This window comes from Curcuma longa, unplaced genomic scaffold (assembly GCF_044706935.1).
Source record: "Curcuma longa cultivar G26 ecotype Majalengka, Jawa Barat unplaced genomic scaffold, ITB_CL_G26_1.1 contig_10294, whole genome shotgun sequence".
Taxonomy (NCBI): Eukaryota; Viridiplantae; Streptophyta; class Magnoliopsida; order Zingiberales; family Zingiberaceae; genus Curcuma; species Curcuma longa.
Window position 1 is genome coordinate 22906 of NW_027428563.1, and position 18644 is coordinate 41549.

An 18644-nucleotide genomic window follows, 5' to 3' on the forward strand; every position below is an offset into this window, starting at 1 on the left:
CTGGATTCCGGCCGCGATTTGGCCGGAATCCGGCCGGATTTCGGCCGGAATCGGCCACACGACACTGTTGTCCGATTCCGGCCGAATCGGCCGGATTCCGGCCGCGGCCGGCCGGAGACCGGCCGCGGTCGACGCGCCCGGCGCCGGCGCGTCGACCGCGGCCGGTCTCCGGCCGTGATTTGGCCGGAATCCGGCCGAATGCCGGCCGACAGTGGCGCCAGGCACTGTTGCCTTGTTCGGCCGGAATTCCGGCCGGATTCCGGCCCAATCCGCCGGAATTCGATGCCGGAATGTGCGCCGGCGAGTTGCGGTTCCAACGGGTCCGGTCCGGCAGTGATCGGTGGTCGGACGGCGATGAACGGACGGCGGAAGCGCGTGGAGGTCGGCGGTCGGTGCTCACGGGTGCGTAGGAATGGGTGCTCAGCGTAAACGAACTCATATATATATATATATATATATATATATATATATATATATATATATATATATATATATATATATAATATGCTTAATATATTGTATTAGATTTAAAATATAGACTATGTGAATTGAGTAAAGAAATTGTCTTTTTAGAGAGACCCATTTGCAAGTCTTTGTGGTGTTGTGTGAATGCTTGAATATAATTCATAGAAAACAAATAAATTGCTTCACTTGAGAAAGAAAGAAAGAAAGCTCATTAAATGAAGATTGGAGCTATTTGAGATAGAGGTGTTTATCATTAGTTCAAAATAATCATAAGTCTAAAATAGTTAGTTTAGGCTATTAGGTAAAAGAATACTTTAAAACAAATCTTGAAATTTTTTTCTCTTCATAATGTTTGAGACCAAAGATGCAAAACTAAGTCTTACCTCTTTACAATTTAAACAAGGCATGTCTTATTTAAATCAAAACCTACCATATTAGTTAATCCTTATTTTGAATTTTTTTAATTAGTTTTTACCTTTTAATAATTTTAAAATCATACTTATATATTATCCTTAAATTTTTTATGGGCACCTCTATTTTGAGATAAGTAAGTTTGACTTTGAAACTTAATTCGTATGTTTTTTTCTTCCATCATCAATGCGATTGATTGCACTTATAGTCAAGTTAGGAGCTTCCATTGGAATTGGATCAAATCATATTCACCCTAATTATTGTTCTTTAGTCAAAGGCGATTAATCTTATAGTTTATATTCAATCTTCTTTTGAATTCGATAAATATTATCCACTTCAATAGTCAAACTTCATTAACCATATCATTGTCAAATTTATTATCAGTTTTTCTCCATGGTTGACATTTTATGAGTAAGATGCTTTTTAATTAGTATCAGACATTTTAGAACATCTTTATCAGACAGAGAGAAAGCTAACATATAATATTATTTTGAGCAGTTAATTATATAGGATATTCAATGATGTTAATTAATTAATGGAGTATTTTGAGCACTCAACTATATAGGATTTATTTTTATTTTCAATATATTTTTGAGCTTTGAGATTGAGTTTGATCTTGAGGGATTCTTAGGAAGCTTTGAGATTGAGGGATTCGACGAAAATATTTTTGATACTCCTCTGAATATCAAGATCTTCGGAGGATTGGAATAAATTAAAGGCTCTAACTTAAGCTCTTAGTATTTGAGATGAGTGATATTTGTGAAGATCTCAATGTTGGGATTGCAAGAGGGTTGGCTATTTATATACCTCTTGTGAAGAGATGACTGATGTAGGTGTGTTTATTGGTGGGAATTATTTTATTTATATAATTCTTAATTTCTTTATTTGTTGTCACTCACACTTATCAAAATTAATTATTTATTTTATTATCAAATCCCTATTTATCGCTAAAGTAATATAGAGAAGTCCGGATCGTCTCTCTTGGACTCAATGACAGGAAATTCTATCCTAGACTCATGGTGTGAGATTTTTATTTCAACTTTATTCCTAAAATTGACAAATGAAGATCCAATTAAATCTATAATTAATAAAAGAATCCTAAATCTACATTATTTACAAATTAAATCTAATTATGCATCCTATTTACACATTATACATATAACATGGAATTCAATTTGTACATAATATACAAACATACATGATAAATTCTACATTAAGCATGTATCATACAACAACATACGTACAACGAGCATACAACCTACCTTTCAACACACAACATATATATAAGGGTCATTCCAACAACATGTACAAATCTACAACTTTAATTCCATTCATGCATTATACAACAACCATAGCAATACCATACAACATTCAATCCAATATCTTTTATTTACAAGCATTAATCAAATATACAACACAACACACATCATATTATACAACAACCGGTTCATTCAAAACAACTTGAACATGTTCAACAACATTCACTACAACATCAACTCAATTCAATACAATTATCATTAACAACACCAACTCAACATTTCAACATGAATTTCATTCATTATACAACACTTAGTTCATGTGCACATTCCTCATAACAACCATTAAATCATTTCCATAACTCAAGTGTTTACAGATTCTCATTCAATTCAAACCGGCACCCAAATACTACATGCTATCAGAACCAAACAACACTACACCAAAGAACCAAGTTAGAATCACTGTTAGAGATTAATATCAGAGTTAGAAAATTAGGATTAATAGTTAGGATCAGTGTTAAAATCAAAGTTAGGGTTAGGATTACGGTAAATTGGAGAAAACTCCCCAAACCGAAACATACCTTTGCGCTCAGTCCCCATCCATGATTTTATTTACATGCAGTACCCAAAAGTTTGTTTCAACTCCCCAATACCACAAAATTACCAAGTTACCCTTTCAACTCTTCCTGCACACTGTGCCGGCTGACGTGGCGCGCACACTTGTCCTGCCTGTCTCCTGTCTCCTGTCTCCTGTCTCGGCGATGGTGTGGGACCCACTTTCAACCTTCAAAGTTGGCGTGGGGCAGCGATCAGTGGTTCGGAAGAGAAGGGGCAGTCGGCGGCGTAACCGGAGCGGGCGGTGCTGCGGCGGCGGACGGCGGACGGCGAAGGCGTCGAAGGCGGCGGGAAGTACTCCTCTCGCTGTTCCTTCGGCCAGCAGTATTCGACGGCGAGGGCCGCCGGCGCGGCTCCCCCTTCGGCCAAGCATTGGTACGCCTTCCTTTCCATGTTCTTCCTTACGGCATGGATCAACATCGGTATCAAACCCTCCATCAAAAGTAACAAGACCTCGTCTGATTTTCTGCTGTACCAATCGATGCGTAGGAATCGCTGAAGAACAACTGGGAATTTATAGGGAGGCGTGGGCGTGGAAAAAGACTGGTAATCCGTGGGCTGTATATCGTGGAATTGGATACAAGATTCTTCGTTATCTATCGCTTAGAAAAGAAATCCCAACAGTTTTAAGCCCGACGTTTTTGACCGAATTCAGTCAGAAAAGTCCAAAGCCTCCATGTTTGATTCATCTGCTAGCAGACTTGTGCTCTGGTTTTTCGTCGAATACTCAGATCATTAACAAACATTAACACACAGTTGATACTGAATTTGGACCATATTATTCATCTAATTTATTTGTATGTATGAAACTTGAAGGCGACGGCGCGGCGTCAGAGCTGCCTATGTATAGCTCACTCGTGGAGCTCGAAGGCCGTCGCCGGGAAGCTGTCGGAGAGGCCGGTGCCGGTCTTGAAGGTGATTTTCCCGGAGGAAGGATCGTCGATGTACATCTCGACGACGGAGAGCCAGAGCAGGAGCTCCTTGGTCTTCACCCCGGTCATCTTCTTCATCTTGCGGTCCTCCACGATGGCCGTCACCTCGGCGGCGTACGACACCTGCCGCTTGATCTGCTTGAAGGTGTGGTCCTTCTTCTTCTTCTGGACCAGCCATATGAAGCCGGTGGCCTTGTTGTGGCCGAACTCCTGGATGTCTTCCAGCGGGAACAGGCCGTCGGGGAGGCCGAGCTGCTGCAGCAGCTGGACGGACTTCTTTTTGCAGAGGGCGTCGCCGTGGTACACCTCGGCGCCCTCCCGGTGGCTCTCGATGCTCTGCGACGCCATTGATTGATTTGATCCCTACTAATGCGTTAGCTCTCTCGATCTGTTTGTTGAATGCTGAGGAATGAGAGGGGAAGGATTGGAGTTATATAATAGCGCATAGGAGGGCAGAATTGGAGTTTGACGTATCTGCCCGTGCTTGATACGATCGATGGCCTCGCCGTCTCTGCTACACCAAGCCGACGGACATTCCAACTTGCAACAGTATGATTCTGGAACGATCTCGCCTGGAGATATTATTTTCTGAATTACACAAAAGATAGTGATATGTAGTTCCACTATCTGGAAATTGGATGTATACCTGCTGAAAACATATGTTGGAATTGTTTTGTTGTTAATGTAGTGCATGGTAATGATATGTAGTTCAAAATCTGGAAATTGGATGTATACCTGCTGAAAACATATGTAAATATACTTGCTGAAAACATTGTAATGCTTTCTCGGTACAAAACAGAGAAATTTCAATACACATTTTGAGAAATCCAGTACAAATCGACTGAGATCGAGTATAAATTTAGGAAATTTGAGTATATTACAAAAGCAAGTGTACAAATTTCATACCAAGAGCAAGAGTACTCTTAGTAAATAGTAAATTTTCAGTACACATTTTGAAAAATTCAATACAATTCGACTAAGATCGAGTATAAATTTAGAAAATTTGAGTATAGTAACAAAGTAGGAGAGCATGTCAAAGGTGAGCTTGTCATTATTAGTCCACCACAAAGAGAATTATGCCAAGAGCAAGTGTACTCTCGGTACAAAACTGAAAAATTTCAGTACACATTTTGAGAAATCCAGTACAATTCGACTGAGATCGAGTACAAATTTAGAAAATTTGAGTATAGAGTTCCACCATGATGTTGAGCCAACCTCACATACATATAACTTAGTAACCAAGTAGGAGAGCATGTCAAGGGTGAGCTTGCCATTATTAGTCCACCACAAAGGGAATCATACCAAGAGCAAGTGAACTCTTGGTACAAAACTGAGAAATATCAGTACACATTTTGAGAAATCCAGTACAATTCGACTGAGATCGAGTACAAATTTAAGAAATTTGAGTATATAGTTCCACCATGATGTTGAGCCAACCTCACATACATATGGTTTAGTAATCAAGTTGGAGAGCATGCCAAGGGTGAGCTTGCCATTATCATTTCACCACAAAGGGATCATGCCAAGAGCAAATGAACTCTCGGTACAAAACTGAGAAATTTCAGTATAAATTTTGAGAAATCCAGTACAATTCGACTGAGATCGAGTACAAATTTAGGAAATTTGAGTATATAGTTCCACCATGATGTTGAGCCAACCTCACATACATATGGTTTAGTAATCAAGTTGGAGAGCATGCCAAGGGTGAGCTTGCCATTATCATTCCACCACAAAGGGATCATGCCAAGAGCAAGTGAACTCTCGGTACAAAATTTTGAGAGAAATTTCAGTATACATTTGTTGAGAAATCCAGTACAATTCAAAGGGACGGAGATCATTTTGAGAAATCCAGTACAATTCGACGGAGATGGAGTACAAATTTAAGAAATTTGAGAGTACATATGGTTTAGTAATCAAGTTGGAGAGCATTTTGATTTAGGAAATTTGAGTATATAGTTCCACCATGATGTTGAGCCAACCTCACATACATATGGTTTAGTAATCAAGTTGGAGAGCATGCCAAGGGTGAGCTTGCCATTATCATTCCACCACAAAGGGATCATGCTAAGAGCAAGTGAACTCTCGGTCATAACAAAAGCAAAACTCTCGAGTATGGTACATTTTGTTTCCACCATACTAAACCATAGTACACTCTTGTGGAAACATGGTCATCATGTACATGGTGAGCGTGGTGAAATAATAATAGTAAGTTCACTTGACATAACATATACCAAACCAAATTTATTAAAATCGTACTGGATCTCACTCGATTTATACTGTAATTTACACAATGAGTACTGAATTTTTCTTATTTTATACTAAAATTTCATGGCATAACTCAAACTAGTGAAATAAAAATGGTTAGTAAACTCTTGACATGGTTTCCACCATGGTTACTAGACCATACATATGTGAGGTCGCATCAAGAGTAAAATTATTCAAAGTAGTGTAAAAGTAATGGTGAGCTCACTCTTGACATGTTTTTTTACATGGTTACTAAACCATGTACATGTGAGGTTGCCTCATGATCATCATGGTGGGGGTATCATCTGAACTATACTCAAATTTATTAAAATCATACTGGATCTCACTCGAATTATACTGTAATTTCCACAATGAGTACTGAAATTTCCTTATTTTGTACTAAAATTTCACTTGCTCTAGGCAATCCCTTCGTGGTGAAATAATAATAGTAAGCTCACTCTTGACATATTTTTCTACATGGTTACCAAACCATGTACATGTGAGGTTGCCTCATGGTCATCATGGTGGGGGTGTCATCTCAACAATACTCAAATTTATTAAAATCGTACTGGATCTCACTCGATTTATACTGTAATTTACACAATGAGTACTGAATTTTTCTTATTTTGTACTAAAATTTCACTTGCTCTTGGCATAACCCAAACTAGTGAAATAAAAATGGTTAGTAAACTCTTGACATGGTTTCCACCATGGTTACTAGACCATACATATGTGAGGTCGCATCAAGAGTAAAATATTTCAAAGTAGTGTAAAAGTAATAGTGAGCTCACTCTTGACATATTTTTCTACATGGTTACTAAACCATGTACATGTGAGGTTGCCTCATGGTCATCATGGTGGAGGTGTCATCTGAACTATACTCAAATTTATTAAAATCATACTGGATCTCACTCGAATTATACTGTAATTTCCACAATGAGTACTGAAATTTCTTTATTTTGTACTAAAATTTCACTTGCTTTAGGTAATCCCTTCGTGGTGAAATAATAATAGTAAGCTCACTCTTGACATATTTTTCTACATGGTTACTAAACCATGTACATGTGAAGTTGCCTCATGGTCATCATGGAGGGGGTGTCATCTCAACAATACTCAAATTTATTAAAATCGTACTGGATCTCACTCGATTTATACTGTAATTTACACAATGAGTACTGAATTTTTCTTATTTTATACTAAAATTTCACTTGCTCTTGGCATTCCCTTGGTGGTGAATTAATAATGGCACTCTCACTATTGCTTTATTTTCCTACTTGGTTACTAAATCATATATATGTGAGGTCGTATTAATAGTAAATTTGCTACAAAATAGTGAAATAATAATGACACTCTCACTCTTTACTTGTTTTCCTACTTGGTTACTAAACCATACATATATGTGAGGTTGCATCAAGATCATGATGGAGGTGTCATCTGAACTCTTTACTTAAATTTCTTAAAATTGTATTCAATATTAATCAATTTATACTAAAATTTCCACAATGTGTACCGAAATTTTACTATTTTATACTAAGAGTACACATGCTCTTGGTATTCACTTTGTGGTGAAATAATAATTGTAAACTCACTCTTGACATATTTTCCTACTTGGTAACTAAACTATATATATATGTGAGGTTGCATCAAGATCATGGTGTATGTGTCATCTAAACTCTATACTCAAATTTTCTAAAATTGTACTCGATTTCAATAAATTTGTACTGAAATTTCTAAAATGTGTACTGAAATTTTACTATTTTGTACTAACAATACATTTGCACTTGGCATTTCCTTGGTGGTGAAATAATAATGGCACTCTCACTCTTGCTTTATTTTCCTACTTAGTTACTAAATCATATATATATATATATATATATAAGGTTGCATTAAGAGTAAATTTGCTGCAACGTAGTAAAATAATAATGATACTCTCAATCGTGACTTGTTTTCCTACTTGGTTACTAAGCCATATATATGTGTGAGATTACATCAAAATCATGGTGGAGGTGTCATCTGAACTCTATACTCAATTTTTCTAAAATTGTACTCAAAGATTTAAGTATAAGCGGACTATTACAGTATACATTGTAAAGATTTAAGTATAAATTATTTTTAGATTGAGTACTAATTTAAGAAATTTGAGTATAAATTTTCGGTGATCCCCCATCAAAAACTTGATGCAACCTCACATGTAATTAGTAATTAAATAGCAAAAAACAAGCTAACTTGCTACCATTTTTATTTTATGTAAAAATTTAAGTATAAATTATTTGAAATTGAGTACTAATTTTAAAATTTTGAGTATAAAGTTCTGGTGGCTCTTGAGTGAGGGCTATGTAAGCTTTGTTCCAGGAGGCATCGATTGAGAAGTGTCCATCTTCACATATCGTGCATAACTTCTCAACGCCTCTGAGGGCTAAACATCATGAAAGTAACCCACCATGAGTGTAGAGTCCCTTACAGGCATTTTATCGAATAGCTCCACTGCTTCACGCAAAAGTCCAAATTTCATAAAACCATTAATCATAATGTTGCCTAAAAGACATTTGGAGAGGAAATGCCTTTATACACTCGGAGTGCATCGTCGATGGAGCCGCAATGAATGTAGGTGTTGAGAGGAAAAGAGAGGCCTCGAGGCCCGCAGAGATGAGGCGGGCGTGGAGCATCCGGCCATGAGAGATGGAGCCGAAGTCAACGCATGCTGTCATTGTGTCGGAGAGCTCCTGAGTGAGAGTCATGCAAGCTTTGTTCCAAGAGGTACCGGCCGAGGAGTGCCCATCTTCACAAGTTGTGTATTGATCCTCAACCCCTCTGAGGGCTGAACATCACGGAAGTAATCCACGATGAGTGTATTCTAGGAAGTAGAGTCCCTGATCGACATTTTATCAAACAACTCCACTGCTTCACGCAAATACTCAAATTTTGTAAAACTATTGATCATGATGTTGCTAGAAAATACATTAGGAGAGGAAATATCGTTGTACACTCAGAGCGTGTCATCAATGGAGATGCAGTAAATGTAGATGTTGAGAAGATGATTCTGGAGGAGAAAGAGGTCTCGAGGACTGCAGAGATGAGGCGAGCGTTGAGCAGTTGACGAGCGTTGAGCAGTCGACCATGAGATATGGAGCTGGAGGTGACGCATGCTGTTATTGCGTCGGAGAGCTCATGAGTGAGGGTCATGTAAACTTTGTTCCAAGAGGTACCGAGTGAGGTGTAGGCCTTGGTTTGAGGGAGAAGAGTGGAAGGCAAAGAATAAGAAGAAAAGTAAACGAGGATGTCATCGAGCGAAGCCATGGGAGCTTTATCCCATCAAGAGTTTCAGATCTGCAAGATCAATAAGCTGGGAGTTTTTCCCATCAACGCCTTCCATCCCAATCTCGCATCCTCCACCGTCGACGAGGATTTCGTAGAGCCCCATCATCTATGACTTTCGCCTTCTCCTTAGACCTACAGTTCGTTAATCGACCGCACTTCACCTTTCTCTCCAACCCTCCGTCGCTGTCCCTCCTCCCTCTCCGCCATCGTCGATACCTCTTTGGGTTGGACAACGGTCACACCTCTTTGGATGATCTCCATGGATCCTTTTATGTCAGAGCTGAACCCTCGCCGCATCTTCTTGACTTCGAGGTCACCGAGGAGCTCTCCCGTGAACTGTTTCGTCGAGTGAAGGGCCTCTTCTACACCATCGCTGATGCGGCCGTCTACTCTTCTGATGTCGTCGAGAAAATCTCGAAGTAGAGTGGTTGTGTCGTGAAAGAAATAGAGGAGAAGGAAATGAGAGAAAGGAAAGTTAATTAATAAGGGCAAATAGGTAAATTGATGTATTGGGGAGTTGAAACTAAAACTTAGGGAGACTTAGGGAGTGCATGCAAAGAAATTCTTACCTGGGGACTGAACACAAAGCTCAGTTTTGCTTTGGGGATTTTTCAGCAAGTCTCCGAACCCACAATTAATCCGAATAAATCAAGTATAGGGTGTTGGGTTGCAAGGGTGCAAACATAGTCTCACATCTAAAGCACATGGAAAAGATCATGAGTTTAAAAGGATGAAAGATATCTCCATTGGAATGAGGCCTTTTGGGAGAACCCAAGAACAAAGCCATGAGGGCTTCGGTCCAAAGTGGACAATATCATGCCATTGTGGAGATACGAACATCCTTTTGGACCCAACAAGTGATATCAGAGCGAGACCTCTCTTCACCGGACTAACCGCCGGATGAGCCATAATCCAGATCTAACCATGTGGTTTGAACCTTAAATAAAAGAAGTGGGTGCTCCAGTGTCTGAATCAAGAGGACCAGACACCAGGTGAGAAGTCCTAGTAGGTCGGGTGGACCGAGGGGCAAAAAGTCCTAGTTGCAGCTAGGTGGAAGTCCTAGTAGGTCAGGTGGAGCGAGGGGCAAAAAGTCCTAGTTGCGGCTAGGTGGAAGTCCTAGTAGGTCTGGTTGACCGAGGGGCAAAAAGTCCTGGTGGGTCAAGGATTCAGATCGGAGGGACTGTGGTCCTTTGTTTGAGGGGGGATTGTTGGGTTGCAAGGGTGCAAACATAGTCCCACATCTAAAGCACATGGAAAAGATCATGAGTTTAAAAGGATGGAAGATATCTCCATTGGAATGAGGCCTTTTGGGGAGAGCCAAGAACAAAGCCATGAGGGCTTAGGCCCAAAGTGGACAATATCATGCCATTGTGGAGATACGAATATCCTTTTGGACCCAACATAGGGGCCTCGAGTCGTATTTTTCCAAGGTTAGAAGAAAATCGCTTAAATTGATCTTTCGAGTCATTCTTTTTGGGGTTTCTAATAAAAATGGGGGTTTTGATGTTTTTGAACGAAATGTAATTCAAATTAGCAAGTGAATGAAAAATGCAATTCCCTAACCTAAAGATGAAACTATGAAACCAAGGTATCAAGGCAAATCTAAAATGCAATTCGATGCAATTTCAAGGAGTAAAACGGAATTTAAAACTCAAAACCAATGATTATGAAACCCTAATGCAAAGCTCTAAAAATCATCAAAGCAATGGAGTGAAAAACTGAAACGTGTAATGCAATTAGAGAAATTAAGAAAAACAAAAACTATGCTAGGTATCAAATTGGGTTTTCAAATGGCACGGAATAGTAAATGGCACGGAACAGTAACAAGCAAAACTCAGAATCTCAGATTTCAGATTTTGGATTGGAAGAGGGGTTTAAGCTAAGCTAGAAAAATTCTAAGGCAAATCTAAATTTCAAACAAAAACTAAACATTAACCTAGTAATCGAATTCTCAAAATTTCTACGAATGGAGATTATCAGAAACATTCAGAATCAAATTTCAGAAACAGCAATCAGAAATGCAAAAGCAGTAAACTCATCCTTCTCCCTTATCTTCCTTCAAATCCCCTTCAGCTGGTTGTCAATCAGCTTTTGAATCCAATTGGAGCTTGAAATCGGTCATTTTTGTGGTTTGCTAGCTGCCCGAGCCACGAACAGCCGAAGAAACCCTCTCTGGTAAGAACAGCTCGTGCAAAACCTTGTTTCCAGCTGGCAAAACCGAAAATCGCTCTTCCTCCTTGCGCCGATGAAGTTGCTGACCCCTTGGATGTGTTCCGTAACCTTCAGAGAACCCCTCTTCAGCTTGCGGCTTCGAATTTCTCAGCACCTCGTCGGAACAAACGGAAATAGAGCTCGACGCCGCCGGAAGAACCCCCGCTGTCGCACGCCGTCCGGTCGCCGGATTATACCCAATCCATCGGCTTCGTGCTCCTCGTGGATCAAGGATTGCAATGGAGGAGATTTGGGAAGAAGGGGACCCGCCGTTTGATACGTCACCGAGCAGAGGAGGTCGTTCGGGACGATGAACAGTGTCGGCGAGACACTGTTCATCGATTAAAGGTTTGGGTTTTATACGACTGATTAATTGATTAATCTCAGCCGTCCGATCTTGATCTGATGGTCAGGACTGATCTAGGGCTTTAGGGAAGCTTAGGGCTTCCAAAAATTTATGGGATCTTGATCGGGCTTGATCTAGGTCATGTCCTCCATGTTGGCTTGATCAATTTGGACAAATTGGCTCGATTTGACTTGATTTGATCGCGATTTAGCTCGAGTTTGATCCGATTTGAGCCCTAAAATCAATTAAAAACAAATTAATGCAAAAATTACCATTAAATCATGAAAATTAAATTCAAGCTTCAGATTATGCAATATAGGACAATTAAGATCAAATCGATTCATTTCATAATTTATTTTCATGTAAAAACCCAAAAAATGAATCAATTAAAATGCAAGAAACCCTAGCTCATCATGTATCACATGGGGGTTTCGATTCAAGTTAAACAGGAACAAAACAAAAACAAACATCTAAAAACCGATGAGTAATGGATTAAACATCAAGCTAGGGTTTAGAAGTGGAGATTCCCTGACTCATCACAGAATGGAGACAACAGTCGGAGGTAACCTTGCGCCTATGGAGATGGAACTCGCCGGGGTGGTTATCGGGAGAGGCGGTCGGAGAAGATGAGCTCAGGATCATTCAACTGTATCTCTGATCCCTGCTGAAATCACAAACAAGGCTCAGAAGAAACCGAATAAAAGAAACCTTACCTAGCTATCTCTTCCGGTGACGGCGGAGAATCGAAGCGGTCGATCGACGGTGCTCTGCTGAAATCACAGACAGATACCGATGTGGAATCCCAACTGAAATCACAGACCAGGTTCGGCTACCATCGGAGCTTCTGGGAACGCGGAGGAGAGGGTTGTCGTCGGTCGTCCGTAGTTGGAGAAATCACTCACAACCACGGAGAACGAATGACAGTGAAGGGCGGAGGGTCAGCGACGAAGAACCCTTCGGGATGTCGACGCCGTTTAGCTCTGATCAGGAAATCGGGGAAGAAGAAGAGGCGGGCGGAGGCTCGGCGATGAAGAATAGGGGACGAAGACGAACATGGGAAAAAATTGCTAATGATGAATCTACAGTAGCCCTAGCTTCTGAGCCTCCCCGAATGCGTGAATCAGCTGAAACCTTTTAATCACGCGCGTGAACCGGACCGCTTGAATTGAATTTGAACCGGCCGCTTGATTAAACCGGACCAAACCTGATTTTGCAATTGAACCCCTTGAAATTGGGCTTGGCTTCGTCTTGCAATGTGTTTAGATTGGGCCGGCTGAATTGGGCTGCTGCCATTAATATGGATCGAGTTTAATTGAATGGGGTTAAGCCTAGGCTTGACTTGAGTTTGCAATTGAACCAACTTTTATTTGAATGGATCGGGTTTAATTGAATTAAGCTGGACCAGGTTGAACTCAGATTGAACTCGAACTCGAACCAAATTAATTTTTCTTGCAATTGAATTTCCTGTAAAATAAAATACAATCAATTAATCTCCATAAATGCCATCAATTAATGAAAAAAATAGAATAACACCTAAACCTCATCCAGGTAAAGAATCAACCCAAAAACTCTATTTATTATGTGAAATGCGATTAAATCGGTCCAAAATAATTCTAATTAAACAGGTAAAAATGTCTGTTATTAATGACTTTAGTGGAACAATTTAGTGGGCTTCAAACCACACTCAATTAAATAAACTTAATTATCAGCGCACATTTCTTTTATCTATTTATTTTTATTGTGTATTATCTATTTATTTTTTTTCTCTTCGTAATGTTTGAAACCAATGTATTTATTTTTATAGGGTCATTGTCGGATTGGTTTTCATTTATTGATCAGTCAACTAATCTTACTCATTAGTTGATTGCTTCACTATAAATTCAAGCATTGCTCTGACCTATCAACTCAACGACACCATCTACCTCATCATTAGTCGATTGTAACCTAGTCAGTTGAATCCTGTAGTCAAGTTCTGTACATTTTGTCCGCTTAAACAGTGACATCATGTCTACTGCTACACTTCATCAGTCGATTGATTACGATCAGTCAAGTTGAACAATCAATTTTTTAACTCTCTGTTTGTTATAGTAACATTCAATTGATCAAATTCATCAATTGACTAATACTGTTTCACAGGTATCGTAGTAGATTATTGTTCATAGGTTACGTTATTATAGCAGATTGTTGTTCATGGGTTACTGTAGCAAACCCTAATATAACAAACCCTATTTTAGGAGTTACATCCATTAGTCGATTGATACACTCTATCAATCGACTGATACTCCTATTTCAACCTTGTCAAAAATTGAATTCTCGTCTTACCTAGTATTTGATTGACCTCAACCTATCAGGATTTTCTTTGCCTAACATTTGGTCAATTTTGACCTAACGAGACTTTCTGTTGCTCAACATCTAGTCAACCTTGACCTATTGAGACTTCATCATTGTCAAACATTCGATCTTCCTTAATCTGTTTGGACTTCTTATCTCATATTTAACATCCAGTAAACTATTGCCTGTTAGGATTTCCCACGTTATTAAGTGTTCGTTCCTCAATGACTCACTTGGACTTCGTTCTTGCCAACTCCCTGTTGTACTTTCAAACACTAAAGGTTTAGCCAATTGTGATTCACTTGGACTTCTCATTTTACATCAATTCTCTGTTAGACTTCTGACTCTCAAATGTTTGGTCCGTCGTGATCCATTTGAACTTTCCACTATCAAATCTTCGATCATCCTTGATCCACTTGATATCTCACTCAATCACTTAATATATTGATCAAATATCGAAACTCAAACTCGAGACATATCAAGTTTGATCAACCTTGATCAGAAATCAATTGCATCAACAGAGGGAAGCCAGATCTTGCTTAACACCTTCTATAGAACTTCGACTACTTGCACAACACTAGAAAAATGGGTTAGAGGGTGCCAAGGTGGATCTTGGCAAGATCCCACCATGCTCAAGTTAGACTCTTTGGGGAACTTAGTCGCTAAGAAACGATAAGTATCACTTAAGTGTTCTTTCTCCTCCCTTGCCTTACCTTGACTATATATCAACTGGAGTATGTGGGTCGGAAATTTCCAATTGTAAGCAACAAGGGGAGTAAGTATAGTATTTTGCACTGACTTAATCTCTATACCTTAAACCCTAAATGGGTAACTATGATTTTGTTTAAAAGATAATTTAAATTTTTTATGTGGATCAATTTTATATAGGATACAGATCGAGGACCAAAATTAATCTTATCTTTGATTTATAATAATAAATAGGATTTAGGAGGATCAAAATTGTTAACTATTGGAGAAATAGAATCTGTAGCAGTTTTAAAGAAATATAAAATTCAAAAAGAGATTTTATTAAATGGTTTCCAGTACTTTTTTTGAGAAATTTATGAAATTGGTGGGGGTTTCTATAAAAAGAAAAATTTAAATCGCGTCCACTCCTTGTCTCTCGCCTCATCCACTACCATCACAGCCACAATGAGACCTAACCAACTCCCCCTCCTTTCCTCCGACCTCCTCCCTGGCTCAAGCCTACTCAGCCACGCCTCGCTGTGCGCGTTCACCGACTACCCGGCACTCTGCCGATCTCCAAGCCGTCGGCACTTACGGCCACGCCTACCCCTCGCCGCCCGACGCCGGGGCGCTGCTGTTGATGCACCTCGACACGGCCGCCGAGCACACCCTGGCAGCGAAGGAGGCGGCGGAGCAGATGCATGCTGCCCAAGGCGAAGAAGTGCGCCCGCGAGGAAGGGGCGCTCCGGGTGTGCAAGTCGCAATTCGGGGACGCCGTCGGCGACATGGGGACGGTGCGCGCGCGACGCCGTCAGGTCTCTCGACGCCGGCACGTAAGGCCAACAGCTACCTCAGCGGCGTGATCACGTACTACAGCACCTGCGACGACGCCTTCTCGGAGATCCCCTTTGCCAATCCATTGGCGAAGGAGGACCGTTTCCTCACCGTGATCGTCATTCGTCAGCAATGCGCTCGCGGTCGTCCCCGTCGCGCTTTCCTGAATCGTCGATCGTGACATGCAAGCAGTCGTAGAAGGCATTCGTTGCGATATGATCGTATTATATCATATATGCAATTGTTTTCTTCTTTCTTAATCCATGTACATGCATATGATTTCTTCTCTTTGATAAGTTTTGTTTTATAGAGCAAAAATTAAAAGGCATTTCCGAAAGGTGTATTTGAGTTTTCGAATTTCGCAAAGGCGCACTGCATTATTTTCACACTTCCCAAATAACACAGTTATTTTCCAAAAATGCCTTGTTTATTAAAAAAAAATAATAAAAAAAAAACAATCGTTGTGAGCCGCCGGCCAGAGTCGCAGCCAAGCGGCAGGTCGCTAGGCAGCTGCGGCCGTGAAATTTAATTTGAATCTTATCTAATTTTAATTCAACATTTGTTCATTCAATTTCTTTATTTATTATTATTATTATTATTATAAAAATTCTCATAATTCATTTTAAATTGATCGAATTTATTTAAGTCAATAAATTAAATTTAATTCAGCTGATCTAATCAATTTCAATTTAAACTAATAAAATTTTTATCTCCGCACCTATATACTCATATGGAGAATTAATGTGAATGACTCATGCATAAAAAAGAAATTTTCATATAAATTACATCAAATATAATATAAAAGGAGTTTCATAAATACATAAATATACAAATACATAAATATAAAAATTATTATCATATCATAAATCAAGATCTACACTATATCTATTTCACAATACATAGTTGTCACTATTAATTTTCATTAGATTAAATAAGAATTCTTCTAGAGTATAGTTCTATATGAATTCTTTAAAATCAAAATATGTCTAATTTATATTCATTCCTCTCCCAATTTCTTCTCTAAAATAGTCTCAATCCCTTACCATTATTTTGACCGATCGATTCATCATCGTTAGTTGTCAAAAAATTAAAATTGACCATATATTTGAAAAATTCTCAACCTAAGTTATCTATTGATACCACTTTTGTAAGGAAATATCAAGATTTAGAACAAGTATGTCGGCCCTCTTCTTTCACCAGAGCTGCGCAACTCATTTTTTGCCATTGTCGTTGGTTCATGTCATCCCAAATTATGATTTAAAGAAATTTAAGCTTCAATTTCATTACCTAAAGTGTGATTTCGGAGGCTATGATGTAGTGAGCAAAAGTAGAACCTCAATTTACTTTTTGATTGTTGGTTCCATTTTTTGACATTTAAAATCGAAAATTTTAAATTTTGAGTGATTAATTAAGTTGTGTTGTATTGTTGAATAGGTGTTGAAGAAAAATAACTCTAAAGATAGATAAATACTAGTTGTTTAACTAGAACCAAAGACAGGTCAAATTTTATGAATTTAAATTCATTTTTAGCTCTCTAAATTTAAAATTTAGGTTTTTGAATTATAAACATCCATCTATACTAATGTTTGTAATTTTTAAAAATTATAATTTATATTTTTAAAAGTATTTTGAGTTTTTAGAGTTGGATAATTTAATTTTAAAAATATTAGATCTATTATAATTATGAAATATAAATTTTAAAAATTATTATGTATAATTATGAAATAAAATATAAAATATAAAATTTTAAAAAAATTTCATTTGAATTCAGCCTTATTAGAAATCCTTGTTACGCCATTCATCGTTAAAGAAATGTCTCATTATATTTTATAAAAATCACCTTGCATTGCCCGCCCTTCTTTTTTTTTTTAACAAAAAGGTAGAATTTGTCATCCCAACAACCATCGTAAATCAAGAAACTGCAGTTGGCCACGATGGAGGATGGCATTATCTCGGCTTCGTCGAGATTCGAACCCTTGTCCATTTCTACAATTTTGCTCCGTCGTAATTAATTCAGTTATGCCCTTGGGGCAATCCTCAAGACAAGTTTCAAAAACTGTCCGGCTGGGTAAATCTTTTATAGTGACCGGCACCATCGCCAAAACTGTGTTGATAAGAGATCTCACTGTCGAGACAATACCTTAGTCAACAAATCCTAAACCCTAGAACCTAAAATCTCAGATAATACATGTCTCAATACTTACTACTTGGGATAAAGTACTATTGAGACAACACCTCAGTCAACAGACCCCTCAAGGGTAAAGCAATTAACTACCCTTTTTCTTCTTCTGCAAAAATGTGGAATCCGCCACCTCAGTGGCCCCACACGGTCAACCCCACACGGTCGACCCCATGACCATCTATGAGGAGGTAAATCGAGAAACTACAGTTGATTACGACAGAGGAGGATATTGCTCAGCTTCGTCAAGATTCGAACTCTTGTCCTCTTTGCAAGTCTGCTCTATCGTAACCAACTCAGCTATGTCCCGGGAGTGACTACCCTTCTCTCTTTCACTGTTGTTTGCTCCGGCATCACCTTCATCATGGTTAGTTATATTGTTGATGTCTGCTTTTATTTTTGTTGACACCACAAATGATATTGCCCCTTGCTTGCGAGGTCATGGCTGCTAGATCGATGCATGAGGTGTTGATTAGTTGACACACTGATCACTCTAACATAGATATGGATATCAATGAAGGGTGCTCTTGAAACATAATTGAGAAATGTTTATGATAAATTTAATATATATATATATTTTAAAATTTAATAAATTTAATACCGGTTCAATAAAACCGTCCTATAAGAAGGGGGCAAAGATTTTTTTTTCCCCATCATTGTAATACCCTCTATTCTCATCCTCAATGAGCTGAATTAAAATAAAATGATAAATTTATTATTTTAAAAAAATGTTAATGATAAATTTAATATATATATTTTTAAAATTTAATAAATTTGATACCGGTTCAGTAAAACCGTCCAGTCCAGACGCATCG

General features: G+C 38.7%; 1 protein-coding gene and 2 pseudogenes across 1 annotated transcript; 2 read left to right on the top strand and 1 right to left on the bottom strand.

Moving 5' to 3' along the window:
* Positions 1-2871: 2871 nt before the first annotated feature.
* LOC141815781 (uncharacterized) lies at positions 2872-3562 on the top strand (annotated as a pseudogene).
* LOC141815786 (uncharacterized) lies at positions 3534-4216 on the bottom strand. The gene has a single exon (XM_074703670.1). The coding sequence runs from the start codon at positions 4025-4027 to the stop codon at positions 3599-3601; it is 429 nt and encodes a 142-aa protein (XP_074559771.1). The 5' UTR covers positions 4028-4216; the 3' UTR covers positions 3534-3598.
* Positions 4217-15281: 11065 nt separating this feature from the next.
* Positions 15282-15831, top strand: LOC141815782 (uncharacterized; annotated as a pseudogene).
* Positions 15832-18644: the final 2813 nt, after the last annotated feature.